This window comes from Mustela lutreola, chromosome 1 (assembly GCF_030435805.1).
Source record: "Mustela lutreola isolate mMusLut2 chromosome 1, mMusLut2.pri, whole genome shotgun sequence".
Lineage (NCBI taxonomy): Eukaryota > Metazoa > Chordata > Mammalia > Carnivora > Mustelidae > Mustela > Mustela lutreola.
In genome coordinates, this window is record NC_081290.1 from 281,799,237 (window position 1) to 281,818,451 (window position 19,215).

The 19,215-nt window shown below is 47.1% G+C and overlaps 1 protein-coding gene across 4 annotated transcripts in view; it reads right to left on the bottom strand.

The window, feature by feature from the left end:
• Positions 1 to 18,973, bottom strand: part of LOC131814378 (phospholipase A and acyltransferase 3) — a 28,753-nt gene extending 9,780 nt beyond the window's left edge. The window contains exons 1-3 of one of the 4 annotated variants that reach the window (XM_059145240.1): positions 18,813 to 18,973; positions 18,285 to 18,362; positions 1,455 to 1,557 (exon numbers count right to left, since the gene is read on the bottom strand). In XM_059145240.1, the coding sequence (XP_059001223.1) occupies positions 1,455 to 1,557; positions 18,285 to 18,299 (118 nt within the window). In that variant the 5' untranslated portion in view covers positions 18,300 to 18,362; positions 18,813 to 18,973. Of the gene's footprint in view, positions 1 to 1,454; positions 1,558 to 10,413; positions 10,509 to 18,284; positions 18,363 to 18,550; positions 18,720 to 18,812 lie in introns of those variants that run through there. The other 3 variants (XM_059145259.1, XM_059145249.1, XM_059145267.1) reach the window with 3 other exon arrangements.
• Between the last annotated feature and the right edge of the window lie 242 nt (positions 18,974 to 19,215).

Sequence of the window (19,215 nt, forward strand, 5' to 3'; positions counted from 1 at the left end):
AGGAGGGTGCAGACCGTGGTGTGGTTCATCGGGCTGGGGAAGGTGCCACACGCTCTGGTTCCTTCTGATTCCTCTGTATGTACAGGGTGAGGCCATCAGTTAGGGATAAAGGGGTGGGCAAAAGACAAAGAATGTTCAAGAATGTCACAGCTACCATGTCCACAGCAGCCAAACACGGGAACCAGTCAGTGTCCTTCAGCAGAAGCATGTATAACGGGCTGCGGTATTTTCATATAACAGAAAACACACAGAATGCAAGAGAACTCCTCCTACCACTCACAGACCGAGGACTCTCCGGGGAAAGGGAGGAAGCCAGACACAAAAAAAACTCAGGCTTTGCGGCTCCTCCCACATGAAGGTGTAGAACAGACAAAACTAGTTCACAGCAAAGGAAGCTCTCAGAGCAGTTGTCTGTCGGGAAGAGGAGGGTGGCTGCAGAGCCATGTGGGAGCCTCGTAGTGTAGTGGAAATGTTGTAGATCTTGATCTGGGTCACTGTCACATGGATGGAGGATTTATTTTTTAAATTCATTGACTATACACTTCACTATATTTTCACACTTTACTGTATTTATGTTATACCTCAGTTTAAGTTAAAAGTTTAAGAAAAGGGGGGCGCCTGGGTGGCTCAGTGGGTTGAGCGTCTGCCTTCGGCTCAGGTCATGATCTCAGGGTCCTGGGATTGAGCCCCGCATCGGGCTTCCTGCTCAAAAGGGAGGCTGCTTCTCCCTCTCTCTCTGCCTACTTGTGATCTCTGTCTGTCAAGTAAATAAATTAAAAAATCTTTAAAAGGAAAAAAAAGTTTAAGAAAAGGGGTGGGGGGATTCTCACAATGGTTCTCCTAGTGAAGCACTCTTAGCTTCAGTTTATAGATAAGGAAACCGAGACTAGAGAGTAGAAACTAGATTCCTCACCAAGCCCACATCCCAAAAGCCCATGCTCTCTCACAGAGTTTTACACTGAAGAGGTGAATAAGTTTAATTAAAACCCACAGTATCGGGGCGCCTGGGTAGCTCAGTGGGTTAAAGCCTCTGCCTTCGGCTCGGGTCATGATCCCAGGTTCCTGGGATCGAGTCCCGCATCGGGCTCTTTGCTCGGCGGGGAGCCTGCTTCCTCCTCTCTCTCTGCCTGCCTCTCTGCCTACTTGTGATCTCTGTCTGTCAAATAAATAAATAACATCTTAAAAAAAAAAAAAACAAAAACAACCCACAGTATTTAAAACAAGAGCCATCCCCTTGGAAGCCCACCTCAGCCCCTGTAGGGGACCCCTAGGGTTCCAAGGAGCAGAGTTTGAAAACTATTGCCCCATACCAACCTGCCTTCTTGCAGCACTCAGGAACCAGCCACCAGTGGGGGACCACCAGTCGGAGAGAGGCGGAGTTCCCTGTCACCCACAGCTGCCCCATCTCCCACTCCTCCCAGCCCCAGCACGGCGGAGGCCCTCAGTGCCCTTACTTGGTGGGGCCAGGTGGACGACATATCCATCGCCAACATAGATGGCCCAGTGTCTGTAGAAAGGGCGGAAGATCTCAATCAGGTCTCCAACCTTGGGCTCTGGCTGCAAAACCAAGAACAAGGCGGTTAGAGGGGGTGCGAGTGAGACCTTGGAACCAGGTGGCAGAGGCTGGGGTCCCTCGCCAGAGGCCGTCAGATTGGGAGGGTGTCTCCCCGACGTTCCCCAGCTGGCCTAGGGCCTGACCAAGAATTGGCCTATCTCTGGCCATAGTGTCCTCCTGGCTGCTTACCCGATGATGAGTGGCTGAGTGTGTGGATGTGCGTGTGCGTGTGAGTATATGAGTAAAGGACACTCCTTTCTCCTGTGCACTAGAATCACACCAACGTTTCCGACACCAGATCCGTGGTTTCTCCACACCACGCAATCTAGTCCTCGGTGGAAACGGACTGGATATCCTACAGTTTATCTCAATTCTGACATTAACTGCCCAGACCTCACACAGACCCCAGGGGTAAAGGGCTCAGTCCCACCAGACTGCCCCCCCACCCAAACTCAGCGGCAGCCACCTGTCCAGATTGTCCCCTGCACTTCTGACTTACTAGCTGTAAATCAGGGGCTTCCATAACCTCCTCCTCTGCTAGAATGGCTCACAGAACTCGGGAAAACAGTTTACTTAACTAGATCACCAGCTTGTTACAACGAGTACAACTCAGGAACAGCCAGAAGGCGGAGTGGCGGAGCGGCGGGGGAGGGGCACAGCCACCACGCCCTCTCCAGGGGACAGTCTCCCAGCACCTCTGTGTGTTCACCAACCCAGAAACTCCCCAACCCCTTCAGTTTTTATCAGGACTGTGTTACACAGGCAGGATTGATTACGTCATTGGTCCTAATGATTAACTCACCGTCCAGCCCCGGAGATAGGGCTGAAATTTCCAGCCCTCTAATAGGTGTGTTCCTCATCACCTCATTAGCATAAACTCAAGTAGGGTGAAGAGGGTTTATGATGAATAACAGAAGACCCTCATCTCTTATCGATCGGGAAATTACAAGGCTTGTAGAAGCCCAGTGCGGGGAATTGGGGAAAAAGACCAAAACTGTATCTCTCATTACTTCCCAAGCAGTGTGTGTAGGATGAGTGTTGTGTTAGGGGGAAGGTGAGGAGCAGCAGCTAGAAGCCCTGTCCTGCTGAGGATCGGGGAGTACGGAGCAGAGCTGGAGAAAACCTCCAGAGGTTCAAGATCACTTCCATTCAGCATTACTGAGGCGCCAAAACAACAGACACTGTGCTAAGAGCTGGGCGTGCGGGGCATTCCATTTGGACCAGAATCGGGGGTGACAAGCTTCTCTGGTCTAAGCCAATCTTAAATCTCTTTACTGAGCGAGGCAACTATCCCTTTAGAAGACCTAGAGAAGGATTCCCTCTGTCCTCTGGCCAAGTCTTCAGGAGTGGGCTCTGACCTGCTTGCTCCTCGTGGCCAGACCCGTAGGGATTTGCCTACATTCCACTGCCAAGCTCCGTGGACCTGACTGAGAAAGTCCATCAAGGATGCCCTGGGGAGGACTCACCCCTGCATGGCCTGCCTTAGGATAGAAACAAAGAAAGTGGGAAGAGCCAATCACAAGGTCAATGGCAGCGCAAGGTCAATGGCAAGCGCATTTCCATTTATACAAACAGTACAACTGAAAATCTGTATTACATGTGGCAGGAAAAGAATCCTTTCACAGAAATGTTATGTATAAATCAGGTTCTCTTATGCAGTGATTGTAATTAGTCTGCCAAAAAGAAGGCACCCAAACCTTACGGAGAACCTATTTCGGAACAAGAGACAATGGTCACAATTTACGGATCCCACTTGCTTTCCAGAAGAGAAGGAAAAAATATTGTTGGTAAGAATTAGGGAGCCTTCAGAAATGCCCCAAAGGGAATTTAACTGGTGGGGGAGGAGGGTTCCTCCATGAATAAGCAAGGACATAAAGACAAGGCAGGAATCCTGCCCTGGGGAAGGCCACAGATTCAACAGGAGACAGTGTGGGCGCCTGGGTGGCTCAGTTGGTGAAGCAACTACCTTCAGCTCAAGTTGCAATCCCAGAGTCCTGGGATCGAGTCCCACATCGGGATCCCGGCTCCACGGGGAGTCTCTCTTTCCCTCTGACCTTCTTGCCTCTCATGTACTTCCTCACTGTATCTCTCTCAAATAAATAAATAAAATCTTTAATAAAAACAAACAGGAGACAGTGTGAACATCAGTAATACAATGTCAAGGAATGAGCAGTCAGTGGTCCACAGGCCCGAGGAACTCACTGTGCTCCAGACAAATACCAGAAAAAGGTGGCCTACATGTAGAAAGTCGCCTGAAAAAAAAATTTTTTTGTATTACAATGACAAAAATATCTACAAAGAAATTCACCATAAACACCCCAAGATAATGGGGCAGCAAATGCATGGTGATGGGTAGAAGAAGCCATACCCCAAAAGCAAGTCAACGTCATATCCCATTTATGTCCTGTTCCAGAAAGGGTATCATTATAGGACAGAAAGTGATCGGTGATTGCCAGGTGCTGGGAGTGAGGTAGGGAGCGGACAACAAAGGGGCAGGAGGAAACTGGGTGGGGGAACTCAGCTTCCCCAACCGTTCTCTGTCTGACGGTGGTGACAGTTACGCAGTTGTATGTTTTGATGAAAACTCATAGAAACAAACACTAACAGGGGTCCTGGCTGGCTCAGTGGGTGGAGTGAGCGACTCTTGATTTCAAAGTTGTGAGTTCTAATCCCATGCTGGGGTAGAGATTGAAAAAAAAACAAATATAAACTTTTTAAAAATTATTTTTAAAAAGGAAATGAACACTAAAAGGAATAAATTAGACTTGGGTTTTTTCAACACAAATTTTTTTAATGTATTTAAATTTTTTTTTAAATTTTGGGGTACCTAGGTGGCTCAGTCAGCTAAGCGGCTGCCTTCGGTCGGGTCATGATCTCCAAGTCCTGAGATAGAGACCCCAGTCAGGCTCCCTGCTCCGCAGGGAGTCTGCTTCTTCCTCTCCCGCTGCCCCTCCCCCCCCCCCCACTGCTCATGCACTCTCTCACTCTCAAATAAATAAATAAAATCTTTAAAGATATTTGAGAGAGAGAGAGAGAGAAGGAGAAAGAGCACAAGCAGGAGGAGAGGAAGAAGCAGGCTCCCCACTGAGCAGGGAGCCCAATGTGGGGCTCAATCCCAGGACCCTGGGACCATGACCTGAGCCAAAGGCAGCTGCTTAACCGACTGAGCCACCCAGGGACCCCTAAAAATTTTTAAATTTTAATAGCTATCTACAGTTTGAGAGGAAAAAAGTGTTGATTTTTAAAATACACAATCAGGGGCACCTGGGTGGCTCAGTGGGTTAAGCCGCTGCCTTCGGCTCAGGTCATGATCTCAGGGTCCTGGCATCGAGTCCCACATCGGGCTCTCTGCTCAGCAGGGAGCCTGCTTCCCTCTCTCTCTCTCTGCCTGCCTCTCCATCTACTTGTGATCTCTCTCTGTCAAATAAATAAATAAAATCTTAAAAAAATAAAATAAAATAAAATACACAATCAAATTGCCTGCCCCTTTCAAGGGCAAAAGTACCTATTTCCAAATATGCACAAGGTCAAAACATAATACCACTCAAGGACACTTTTTTAAAACAAAGTGACAGTGTGCCTGTGTGGCTCAGCCATGGAGCATCTGCCTTTGGCTCGGGTCATGATCCCACGGTCCTGGGATTGAGCCTGGCATTGGGCTCCTTGCTCGGCAGGGAACCTGCTTCTCCCTCTGCCTACCGCTCCCCCTGCTTGCACTCTCTCTCTCTGTCAAATAAATAAATAAAATATTTTTAAAAAGATAAAAAATAAAAATGAAGTGAAAGAGAGTGCCTGGGTAGCTCAGATGGCTAAGTATCTGCCTTGAGCTCAGGTCATATCTCCAGGTCCTGGGATCGAGCCCCACGTGGGGCTTCCAGCTCAGCAGGGAGCCTGTCTCTGCCTCTCCTTCTGCCTCTCCCCACTACTCGTGCTCTCTGTCTCTCTCAAGGGAATAAATAAAACCTTTAAAAAATAAAGTGAAAGGTGGTGGGCTGATCTGCGGAGCCCTGCCCGCTAGTTTCTAACTAGTGCAAGGACTCCATGTTCACATGGCAACAGGGATAAGCTTTTAGACACAGAGCTAAGTGGAAACATGAGAATGAGCTCTGCAATGCAACCCCACTTGTATCAATTAAAGATACACACACGCAAACCAATGATACACATCTTAGAAGAAGCACACCTGAAAACATCATTTTAAAAAACCAACAAGAGGGGTGTGTGGGTGGCTCAGTGGGTTAAGCCGCTGCCTTCTGCTCAGGTCATGATCTCAGGGTCCTGGGATTTGAGTCCCACATCGGGCTCTCTGCTCAGTGGGGAGCCTGCTTCCTCCTCTCTCTCTGCCTGCCTGCCTCTCCATCTACTTGTGATCTCTCTCTGTCAAATAAATAAATAAAATCTTTTTAAAAAATAAAAATAAAAAACGAACAAGAACAGAAGCATATGGACTAAAGAACACACACTAAACACATCAGGATGCCGGCTACTGGGAAGATGGAGGAAGGTATGATAATATCAGGAAACCAAAGAAACCTAAGCCAAAAACCCACAAGACAGGGGTCACATAAGGGACCAGTGAGGACAGGGTGCCATGCACTGAGACGATGAATGGTGTCACCCTCTATCCTAAAATCCAGCTAGAGAAACAACTCCATTGAGTCAAAGCGAAGAACTCCAGGAACCAGGTTATAAAATTAGACCTATGAGAACAACAGCCCAGGTGTCATATTGGTTGCCTCTGCTTATTTTTGTATGCAAGCTCAGAACGGTTTTTACATTTTGAAAATGGTTGGGGGAAAGTCAAAAGAAGCATGTTCTGTGACATGTGCAATTACAGGACACTCAGACTTGAGCGGCGCACAAAGCTCTATTGGCACACGGCCACACCCCATTCATTTACATCTCGCCCTGGGCTGCTTTCTCTCTACAGCAGACGGGCTGAGGAGTGGCAATGGAGACCGTGTGACCTAAAATCTTCCACTCGCTGGCCCTTTACAGAGAAAGCTGGCCAGCTCCTGCTGTAAGAGAATCGACTGTGATGCCTCCCGCACTCATTCCACAATCTCGGGGGGATTCACTGCCAGGTGGTTCTTCCTAGGAAGAAGGGGGCTAGCAGGAGGCCCCAGGAAGAGAGCTCCCTCTCCAGCCCAGGGCTCAGGGGACCCCCCAGCCCGCACAGTAACCAGGGCTCAACTACGCAACTGCAGGCTCTAACAAGGGCAAAGCTGAGACTCTGCCTGTGCCCACGGGATTTCAGAACAAAAGGTCTTTATCCTTCCCACAAAAGCAGGATTACAAAGAACTGCATTAACAACCGTTTTCCTTAGCAAGCAAACTGAGGACCAATTTCTGGCCTCCGAAATTATCGGAAAAACAACCTAAATAATCATTAATAGGACCAATTAAATAAATGATCCTGCATTCATATGTCCATATGTACATATGTACATACTGTCGCTAGAGAAAACAAGATGGATTTATGTGAGCAGACATGGAACCGGTTGAGAAAAGCACATTGAAAAACATTAATATCCCATTTTTGCTTAGAATATATTTTTAAAAATTAAAATAAAATAAATACTTTTTTATATATTTATAAGCAGAGTCTACTATACATTAAGCATGATCTAAAGAAAATACACCAAAATGTTGTATATTTTATACAGTGGGGGTTTGGGATTCAGACTTTGACAAGTTATATTATTTCTTTTTTTTTTTAACCAATATGAGTTACTTTTATAATAAAAACTTTTTAAGATTTTTAGATGGAGAAAAAAGTTCCTCAGGGGGATGAGCCTGAAGTTTTCTCTCTTCATTTTTTAAAAAAGATTTTATTTACTTATTTGACAGAGAGAGAGATCACAAGTAGGCAGAGAGGCAGGCAGAGAGGGAAGCAGGATCCCCACTAAGCAGAGAAACCGATGTGGGGCTTGATCCCAGGACCCCGAGATCATGACCCAAGCTAAAGGCAGAGGCCCCAACCCACTGAGCCACCCAGGCACCCCAATCTCTCTTCTTTATTTTTTTTTAATTTTTTTTAAAGATTGTATTTATTTATTTGACAGACAGAGATCACAAGTAGGCAGAGAGGCATTCAGAGAGAGGAGGAAGCAGGCTCCCCGCTGAGCAGAGAGCCCGATGCGGGGCTCGATCCCAGGACCCTGGGATCATGACCTGAGCCGAAAGCAGAGGCTTTAACCCACTGAGCCACCCAGGCGCCCCCCTCTTCTTTATTTTTTTTAAATATTTTTAATAATCTATTTATTTTAGAGTGAGAGTAAGAGAGAGCATGGGGTTGGGGGAGAGGAACAGTGGGGGAGAGAGAGAATTTCAAGCAGACTCCTCTCTGAGCACAGAGCCTGGCACAGGACTCCATCTCAGCACCCCATATTCATGACCTGAGCCAAAATCAAGAGCCAGTTGCTTTACTGACTAACCCACCCAGGCGCCTGGTGCTTGAGGTGTTTTAACAGGAAAAGGTGAGTATCATCTATCACCAAAACCTCTTGAAAACATCTCCCACTTGGAACCTATAAATAAGATCATATTAATGATCCCTAAAAATCAATCACATTTAAATGTAGGTTATAAAACTATAAACAAATTTTAAAATAATATAGAGGCCTTTGTATCAGGTCTTAGAATAAAGACACTCGAAGGATAAAAGCCGAAGAAAAAGACACAAAGGAAAAGAGTAAAAGGTTTTACAATTTAAAAAATGTTAAAGGTCTTATTATTAGAAATTTCTATCACTGCCTCTTATGTCCATGCTCCCTTTTAAGGGAAAATGATGGCCCGCGGTCCCCGCTGCCCAGGCAGCTGCCATATTTCCTATCCTGTGACCACCGCCTCCCACACCAGCTGGCGGGACCTAAGAAGGCAAGTAGGTCCCATCCTCTGATCCTCCACACGTGTCCTTCAACTAAGACTTCTTTCCTCGACCTGGCTTACGTGGACTGCTGGCTACCAATAGCCAAATCAGCCAGACCAATACATTCTCCGCATTGAAAAAACAACAACAAAAACAAACACAAACTACCAAGATAAGCTAGAAGAAAATGACAGCAAATGTAATATCTTTAATATATGAAGAGTTTTTATGAATCAATAAAAATGATTTAAATTCTGGGACGCCTGGGTGGCTCAGTTGGTTAAGCAGCTGCCTTCGGCTCAGGTCATGATCCCAGCGTCCTGGGATCGAGTCCCACATCGGGCTCCTTGCTCCGCAGGGAGCCTGCTTCTCCCTCTGACTCTGCCTTCCACTCTGTCTGCCTGTGCTCGCTCTCGCTTGCTCTCTCTGACAAATAAATAAAATCTTTAAAAAAAAAAAAATGATTTAAATTCCAAAATCAAAAAGGGGACAAAGGGCATGCTAAATAACTTTAAAAGGAGAAATACGTTATTACCACTAATTTAACTAAACATATTCAACCTCACTTGTAATCAAATAAATGCAAATTAAAAACTGGTTTGGGGGGGAAATTAAAATACTAATATTAAAAATAAGAAAAGATACAAGTAAACACGCACTGTCAGCCATTGCTGATGGGAATAGAAATTAGTACAACTCTTCTGAAGGGCAAGTTGGCAATTTTTTTTTTTAAAGATTTTATTTATTTGACAGAGAGAAATCACAAGTAGATGGAGAGGCAGGCAGAGAGAGAGAGGGAAGCAGGCTCCCTGCTGAGCAGAGAGCCCGATGCGGGACTCGATCCCAGGACCCTGAGATCATGACCTGAGCCGAAGGCAGCGGCCTAACCCACTGAGCCACACAGGCGCCCCTTGGCAATTTTTTTTTTATAATAGTTAGTGACTACGATAGTAGCCAACATCTTTTTTTTTTTTTTTAAGATTTTATTTATTTATTTGACAGACAGAGACCACAAGTAGGCAGAGAGGCAGGCAGAGAGAGAGGAAGGGAAGCAGGCTCCCCGCTGAGGAGAGAGCCCGATGTGGGGCTCGATCCCAGGACCCTGAGATCCTGACCTGAGCTGAAGGCAGAGGATTAACCCACTGAGCCACTCAGGCACCCCAATTTGGCAGTCTGTATCACTAACCTTAAAAATAGTCATACTCTTTGACTCAATTTCTATTTATAGACCAAATCTTAAGAAAATAATCTGAAATGCCTACAAAAGCTGTCCACCAGAAAGTGACATCCAATGGTGAAACATCAGATACCTAAAAATCCTATGTAAAAAAATTATTTAATTCTTGCCATATTTAGGGTTGCCTGGGTGGCTCAGTCATTAAGCATCTGCTTTTGGCTCAGGTCATGGTCCCAGGGTCCTGGGATTGAGCCCCGCATCAGTTTCCCTGCTCAGTGGGAAGCCTGCTTCTCCCTCTCCCTCTCCCTGTCCCCCGGCTTGTGTTCCCTCTCTCGCCATCTCTCTGTCAAATAAATAAAATCTTAAAAATCTTAAAATACATATATATATTATATTTCTTGCCAAATTTATATACTAGGACACTCTATGTTTTAAAGTTCTATTTTAGAAAAATACCTAATGACAATAAATGGCCATTACATAATGGTTAATGAAAAAGCTTTATACAAAACAGTATATTTTTTTAAACTTTTTTAAAAAAAGAAAACACGTAAAGAAAAGCTGTGGAAATATACCAAAATGTAAACTGTTTATTGGCAGTCAGTGACATCTGGGGTATTTTTAATTCTTTTCTAGTTTTCCAAAATGCTTAAATACACATATATTCATTTTAGAAGCACATACACACACACCAAAAAAAAAAAAAAAAAACCTGACAAACATCAGAGTGTTCAGTTTGGGGTAAGCTATACGATGACTACTATGTAATAAAATAAATACACAACACAGAAAGACTAGAAAGATACACACCAACATCTTCACAGGGAATCCTTCTGGGTGCGGGGCTAGGGGCGGTTACTGGAATTATTTTGCTTCCTTCTCTCTTTCTGTATTTTCCAGCTCTCCTGCAATGAGCATTGTTAAGTTCATAGCATGCTTCCTGACGTTTTATTATGAAAAATTTTCAGACATAAAATTTCAAGTCTCAAGCGTTGAAAACCGAAAGCGCTGTTTGGTGAACATCTGTGTACCCAACCACCTACTAGCTACACTTGTATTACTGTAGTTGCGTTATTCTAAATACGCCCACCAGCTCAATCCGGCTGTTGAGTATCTTTAAACTCTTCTTTTAAACTCAAATGATCGTTGTTTGAGAAAAGCAGAGGTTAAGCGCTGAGGGGATCCAGGACAATGACAAGGGCAATAACGCTGTGTGTGACGTGCTCTAACTCTGCTCTTGAACCCACCGGGTTCCTGACTCTGAGCCTGCAGCCTTTATCCCCAGCTGTGGTTCTCGGACTCGAGTCTACACACAATTTGCTGCAGAGGGGGGTGTTGGCATGCTTCCAGGATCACCGTGCCCCTTTTTTTTTTTTTAAGATTTTATTTTTATTTATTTGACAGTCAGAGATCACAAGTAGGCAGAGAGGCAGGCAGAGAAAGAGAGAAAGGAGGAAGCAAGCTCCCCACTGCGCAGAAAGCCTGACGCTGGACTTGATCCCAGGACCCTGAGACCATGACCCAAGCTGAAGGCAGAGGCTTAACCCACAGAGCCACCCAGGCACCTCTCACCGTGCCTTTTTAACAAATATTCTCCTCTGCCTTAGGGCAGCTGTAAGCGGCCAAGGATGCCCACCTCTGCATGGGAAGGTCAAAAAAAACATTTATTTGCTCACTCAACAGATGCTCACAGAGCTAGATGCCAGGCACCAACCTGGCACCTGCCCCGTGTCTATGAAAAAAGTAAAAATCCCAACCTCCATGAGCTTTGGTTCAGTACCAGGGAGAGAGACAGAAATGTTTCCATTTCTTTTAAGCCTTAGTAAAGAACTAAATCATCTAGAATATTAGAAGAGATGCCAAATAAAAAAGAAAGAAAAGGGAGGGCAGTGTTACAGGAGCTGGAGGGGATGGGGTGGCAACAGAGGCTGCCGTATGAAATGAGGGGTCTGGAAGGCAGACAGAGGGCCCGACAGATGTCTGGAACATTCAGGCAGAAGGAGCTGTCCGAGCAATGGCCCCAGGTGTTTGAGGAGCAGCCCAGAGGCCAGTGTGGCTGGAGCGGAGGGGACAAAGGCGGAGAGAGGCGTGCAGGTGGTGGAGACGGCTCAGAGAGGCGGGGCCGGAGGGATGACAAGTGAAAGGTTCTGGATTGCTACCAAGGTCAAACCTACAGGGTTTGCTGACGGAATGTGGTGGGGCATGAAGGAAAGCGGGGTCAAGCTCACCCCAAGGTGATCTGGCCAGAGCAAGGGGGAGGCAGGAGGAGCAGGCTCGGGACAAGTGGGTGCCCCTGCTTGGGGTGCTGGCATGAATCACCCACCAGGTAGCCAAGTGGAGAAGCCAGGGAGGCAGCTGGAAACGGGCCTCTGGAGGCCAGGAGTGCGCTCTAGGGTGAGGGCCATGGGTGGCCTGCGTGAGCGCGGCTCCTCTCAGAGTTGGAGGCCAAAGTCCGGCTGAACGGGCCTAAGAGAGGAGGGGGAGAGGCGCTGCAGATGATGCTAGAAAAGGCGCCCCTGAGATTTTTGGTGAAGTCCTGAAGCAGGTGAGAGGGTCCGCATGTGGTATAGATGGAATTCCAACCCAAATCCTGCACTTACCCCCTCATATCCTCCGGCAATCTGAGAAGGTGGTGGGGAGGGAGTGGCCTTAAGGGGGATGATGGAGACAGGGAGGCAGGGGTGCGGGCAGCCTGAAGCAGAAGCACAGCTGTGAGGGGACAGCCAGCTGCCCGGCGGGGCATTTTTTTAAAGCTTCCGGGTGGTTCTACAGTGCAGCCCAGAGTGAGAACCGGAGGAGAGGGTATCTGAGGGGAGAGAGCTGTGACCCTGAACATCAAGCTGAGATGAGCAGACACACCTGATTTTGCACGCGGGGAAACTGAGGCTGAAGGAGAGCAGATCACTTACCCCCTCCCATCGATCTGAAAGTGGCAAAGGGGTGGCTGAAGCCCCAGCCTCTTCCCTCACAGGAGAAAGGACACAGCCAAGCCCTCCAGCAGACGACTCAGTCTGCAGCCCCTGCAGAGTCAGCCACATTCACCCCTGCAGAGTCACCCACATTTACCCCTGCGGCTCTGATCCAGTGTGAGACCCTCAGCTGTGCATCCCGCACAGCAACAGCACCTGGAGAATTTTCAACCCAAGCAGTGAAACAAAACAAAACAAAACAAAACAAAACAAAATGTGCTTCTTGAGGCACCTGACTGGCTCAGTCAGGGGAGTGTGTGACTCGGAGGTCGTGAGTTCAAGCCCCGTGTTGAGTGTGGAGCCTACTTAAAAAGTAAATAAATAAAATAGATACTTTTTTAAAAAAGAATGTTTTTAAAACATTCATTTAATTTAATTAGTTAATTTAATGTTTTTAAAGAATGTGCTCCAATTCACACACATCCGGTCCCATTTAGACTCATTGGTCAGAGCTTTGCGATTTTTTTTTTTTTAATGAAATATTTCAGATGTTCCCAAAAATACAGAAAGTAGGCTACTGAACATGACTCATGAGCATGTCTAAATCCAGATGGATTTCGTTTTCAGAAAAAGCATACTGACTACAGCCTCGGGGCTCCAGAGTCAGACAGTCTGGGTTCAAATTTAGGCTCTGCTCCTTCCTCAATGGACAGCCTTGGACAAGTTACCCAACTTCTCGCAGCCTCAGTTTCCCCAGCTGTAAAGTGGGAAGAACTTACGGGGTTATCCTGAGGATCAAACGAGGTAACACATACAAAACACTCAGCAAACACCACAAATACATAGGAACACTTCAGTAAATGGCAGTTTTTGCTGCCACTGTCACTGGGTGTGTTTTCATTATGTTTGATTTGGAAAGTTCTCAGTTCCAGGACCAGCTGGAGATGCCGTGGAGGTTGTGAAACCCAGCCTGAGAGCAGGTTCTCCTTGTTCTCAAAACCACATGCTGTGGCAAGTGTGGAAATTCTGATCTCCCTTCAGATCCCCTTCATTCCTGATGTTCTGGGGAAACTCCTGGAAAATTACAAGAAAGACCGAAGTCCAACGTGGGTGCTTAGAGGGGATTTTCCAGCAAAGTGCTGGTTCAAGGAGAAAAGGAAACCTGTGAGGGGCTGGCATCAATACTGACTATCGAAGTCTGCCTTTTCAGAAGCAGAGCCCATGTCCACCCAAGATTCAGCCCCTCTCTGCTCTACTGCTGTGTGACCTTTAGGAATCACAGAGCCTCTCTGGGCTTCTCTGGTACAGTGCAGCCATACAGACCCATCCAGCAGTTTGTGTGAGGAATAACTGAGATCATGGGGCAAAAGCTGTAAAACCAAATACTTGGGAGAGGGTAGAGACCCTGTGCCCCTGGGTGGGTGGGTGCAGGAAGCATGTGAGGGAGGGAGGTCTGACCACCCACACTCTCCAGCCTCAGCCCTAAAGAGAGGGTAGAGGAGGGGCTGGGTTGACATATCACCTCTTCCCTTGCCAGCTGCTGAGAGAGGACCGGGGGCAGCTCTAGTGGGTACCGGGTCCAGCCCCTGTGAGGATCCTAGAAAAAGGAGGCAAAATTTCCAGGGCCTTCCAGGCTCTTGGCCTCCAGGCCTGAGGCCGGGGTGATGCATGAATCAGGACTGCCTCCTAACTCCTCTGGAAACCATGATGGCCACCGCTGCTATCAGGCACTGCGTGCACACGAGTTATCTGGAATTCTTAACAGCCGCCCTATTTTATGGGTCAGGAAACAGCTCAGAGATGGGAAGTAACTTGCCCAAGTTCTCAGAGCTCCCCAAGAAGCAGTGGGAGGATTCTACTGTAGGTTTTCCTGAATCCAAGGGCCAAATTCTTTCCACTATACCAAGGAGTTTGCACGAAGGTACTGACTTCCAGTAAAAGTCACATGGTGAGCTTTGCCTCTACATCACGCTCATTCTAAGCAACTTTGGAACACAGAGAGGAGAGAAATGGTCAGCGCTGGCCCCGACCAGGAGGTGTCACAGGCTGGACTAACAGGCTCAGAGAAAAGGGGAACCCTCCTACACTACTGGTGGGAATGCAAGCTGGTGCAGCCATTCTGGAAAACAGCATGGAGGTTCTTCAAAGTTCAAAATAGAGCTACCCTATGACCCAGCAATTACACTACTGGGTATTTACCCCAAAGACACAAAGGTAGTGATCCGAAGGGGCACGCGCACCCCAATGTTTATAGTACCAATGTCCACAATAGCCAAACTATGGAAACAGTCCAGATGTCCATCAGCAGATGAATGGATGAAGAAGATGTGGTTCATATCTACAGTGGAATATTATGCAGCCATCAAAAAAGAAATCTTGCCATTTTCAACAATGAGGATGGAACTAGAGAGGATTATCCTAAGCGAAATAAGTCAACCAGAGAAAAATAATTATCATATGATCTCACTGATATGTGGAATTCAAGCAACAAAACAGGATCATGGGGAAGAGAGGGAAAAATAAAACAAGACGAAATCAGAGAGGGAGACAAACCATAAGAGACTCTTAATCATAGGAGACAAACTGAGGGTTGCTGGAGGGGGGGCGGGGAATGGACATAAAGGAGAGCACGTGTTGTAATGAACACTGAGTATTATCTAAGACTGATGAGTCTCATAAATCTACCTTAAAACCAATAATATGTTAATTAACTGAATTTAAATAAAAACAAAAGGCTCAGAGAAACACTGGCTGAACAGGAGACAGGCAGTCTCTCCATCCCAGGGAGGTCCAGACAGCTGCTCTAACAACAAATGACATTCGACAAGCCCAAAGAGGCAGGCAGCCGCACACTCAAAAGAGCAGGAAGGTGGGAGCTGTATTCCTTGGGTGTAAATAGGGATAAGCTGTCCATAGAAATTTTTAAAACAATAAGAACACACCTTAAGCGGGGGCGCCTGGGTGGCTCAGTGGGTTAAGCCTCTCCCTTTGGCTCAGGTCATGATCTCAGGGTCCTGGGATCAAGTTCCACATCAGGCTCTCTGCTCAGTGCAGCGCCTGCTTCCCCCTCTTTCTCTGCCTGCCTCTCTGCCTACTTGTGATTTCTCTCTCTGTGTCTCAAATAAATAAAATCTTAAAAATAATAATAAAAAAAAAAGAACACACTTTGGGGTGCCTGGACATCTCAGTCGGGTAAGTGGCTGACTTTAGCTCAGGTCATGATCTCAGGGTCCTGGGATCAGGCCCTGCATCAGGGTCCCTGCTCAGTTGGGAGTCAACTTGTCCCTCTCCCTCTGCCCCTACCCCTGCTCATTATCTCTCTCTCCTTCTCTTTCAAATAAAAATATTTAAAAATCTTAAAAAAAAAAAAAAAAAAAGCCTGGGTGGCTTAGTGTGTTGAGCCTCTGCCTTCGGTTTGGGTCATGGTCTCAGGGTCCTGGGATGGAGACCCGCATCAGAATCCCTACTCGGTGGGGAGCCTGCTCCCTCCTCTCTCTTTCTGCCTCTCTGCCTACTTGTGATCTCTCTCTCAAATACATAAATAAAATCTTTTAAAAAAACAACAATAAAAACATACCAAAAGTTGGTCTGCTGTGTATCAGGTACCAATTTTAAAGAATATTGATGACAAAATACTAGTGACTTAATTTTAGTGATAAAATACTACTCACCCCTCCCCCAAAGCTATCTCCTTGAAGTTCTAATTGCTGCCATTACTATTAAGATTTAAGATTTAATTACATCCATGAGCCTCAAATAAGCACATTTTTATTTCTTTTTCTTTAAAAAACTTCATCTTCTACATGGAAGTTCGATCAGAGAACACTCATTTGTTTAGTCTGCGGACACACAGACTTAGCTACTGTTCCAACAGTAAGTTCCAAGTGGCTCAGTGGTTCGAGCTCACGCTAGGCACAGTTTGTGCGCCGACTCTCAAGGTCCTGCGTTTTCCTGTGTTTCAATGCAGAAGACAGAAGAGTTGGCTCTCCCAGTGCCAGAAGAAACTAAAAGAGAAGCGGATCTCTTTTACTGAGAACTAGACTCATTCTAAAACAATGGATTAAATAAATGTCAGTACCCACTATCACTCAACAGTTTCCTCTGATCTTTTGCAGAAGAAGGAAAATGGAAGAATTTTGCCAAATAAGATAAAAACATATGATGAATTTTCTGGTGATGATATTTCAGTGAAAATATTTCGTATGTGGAGATATTTAAAAGCCACTAGATTGATTTTTTTTTTAGAGACATAGGCAGTATTGAAATTTCTGGAATTTACTCCGAAATGTGATTTTTAGGAATCTCTGACAAACCTACCCTCACATTTAAGACTTTTCCTAGTTGTATATTTGTGATTTCATGTGAGAGGAGCTTTTGAAATTAAAATTAATAAAAAGTGCCCTTCAGTCAGCTTTGAGCAAAGACAGACGACAAAGCGAGCTCAGCTGAATACGGAACATGGACATGCAAAGATCAATCCTGACAAAGTCACAGACAACTTTCCAGAAGTAAAAGTTCTAAAACAGAAACTGTCTTGTTGCTATTATTCATGACCATAACTAATCTACATGCAAGAGTAAGCTTTCTTTCAAAACTACATTCATGCAATTAAAAACTTCTTTAAAAGATTTTATTTTTAAGCAATCTCCACACCCAACATGGGGTCAAACCCACAACCATGGGATCAAGAGTCACGGGCTCACCAGATGCCCCAAATTAAAAACTCCTAAACTCCTCATCCATGACTTTTTCCTATTTTTCTCCATAATATTTACCTTATTTTTCTTTTTCTTACTTTTTTTTTTAACTTTTGCACTGGCATGATTCCACATACAAACCTCCATAAATAAGAAAATTTTCAGTTTCTTTCCTGGATACCCTTAACTATCTGCTTCATGATTATTATTGAAAACAGTGCTGTCAGACCGAGGAAAGGGATGCTTAAAATGACCACTAGAGGCATCATCTACGCCAGGTCCACCCTGTTTCCGGTCCTGGCAGCATCTTTTTGTGGACTAAAATAGTAATACCAGTGAATTACAGGGGAGCACTAGCTCTGCGTGGGGAGCACTCTTCCCAGCACGTCCCGTGTATTAAGTCTTATACACTCTGGGGAACCGACTGGCTTTGAGACAAGAAGTGCTCAGAACAGCGCCCCCGCAGGCCTGTGCCCCGCCAAGGGAACACGACCCCAGATGGGTCTACATCCGAGGCCGGTGCCCTGAATCCCTCCATCACAAGTTCTGGTAGGTCGAAGGGAAGCATTTGCTAAGCCCCTTTATGATTTCTGAACCAGATCACAGGGTAGAAAAAGGAAAAGTGAAAGCCGAGAAATTGCTGTCGGGGCTGATCATGGGGTGAGTCAGCCGAGACCGGAAAAGCCCGGAGAAAAGGTTAGACCCAGGCAGGGCCTGGAGCAGCAGGTGCAGCCCCAAACACCTGGCGCTAGAGCCAGTCCAGATGTTCTGGTCTGACAGGCGGGAGGTTTGGGGGGGGGGGGGGGATAGGACAGGGCCATCTGGGAGCAAGTCGTGCCTTGCTGCCTCCCTGCTCCCTGATGTCCTCCCTGCTGTGGCATTTGTTTCAAGAGGAGGACTGAGACATCTGGACCAGGAGAAGGCTAACCCACATGGGACACCTGATGGCCCGCGGCTGCGGGAGGTGTGGTCCCACATCCTCCAGGATCCTTACCCGCAGCAACAACTCAGGCTCCAGGACAGTGAGTCCCACTAAAACTCAGCCCTCCCGCAGCCCACAACGCCCCACACTTACCATGGACGCGCGCATCTTTTTCCGTCCTGTGGACCCTCAATTCCAGGCTGGAGTTGGGTGTATCCGCTGTGTAAAGGCCTGAGGCAGGGGAAGCAGGAATTCATTATGTCATTAATCGGGAACTGTGTTCCCAGGACCCCCAAGATACCGCGGATTCTGGCAGAGACCGTGCGCGGTTCTCCTCTGACCCTTCCCAAGGCCACCAGCTTACTCTTGGCGTTCCTCACTGGCCCCCTCCCTGTCCCTGAACTTGGCTGTGAACTTACGAATCCCTTGAAGAGTCGGGGAGGCTCACCAGACACCTGAGAGGCGGCGGCGCAGCCCGGGGAGGACGATCATTGTCGCCTACCCATGGTGGCGCTCGCGGCCCGGGGTGCCAGGGGGCGCGGCTGCTGGCAGGCTGCCCCCTCACTTGTTTACGCCCGCCTCCCCCACCTTCTCCGTCTCCCACGCAGCGGTCCGGGGGCTAGAGAGCCACCCCGAGCGCCTCATCCTTCCTTAAGTTCGGGGAAGGGCCGCTCCACCCACCTCTCGAAATTGGGAGGCAGCGCACCGCCAAGGGACCGGGTTTAATGGCCGCAGAGGCTCCAGCCGGCGTAAGGTCACCCGGCTCCTCCCCGCGCGGCTGACTAATGAGAGCCTCGCTGAGCTCCCGGCCCCCGCGGCAGGGACAGCCTGCTCCTGCCCCTGGGGCAGACCCGCAGGGATGCCTCCCACTCACCGCCACTCCCTACGCTCTCCGCCACCTAGAGGCGCCCCTGAACCCAGTTCCAGCGCCACCACCTCCTCGCAGATTCCACATACGGGCCTCGGGCCGCCCATCTTCTATTACACGCCGCGCTGGACTGTCCTCCGTTGACTTATCTCCTCCATTCAAGTGGGCTTACAGTTTAAAACTATTATTAAATTTGAAAACCATGTGAAGGCTTTC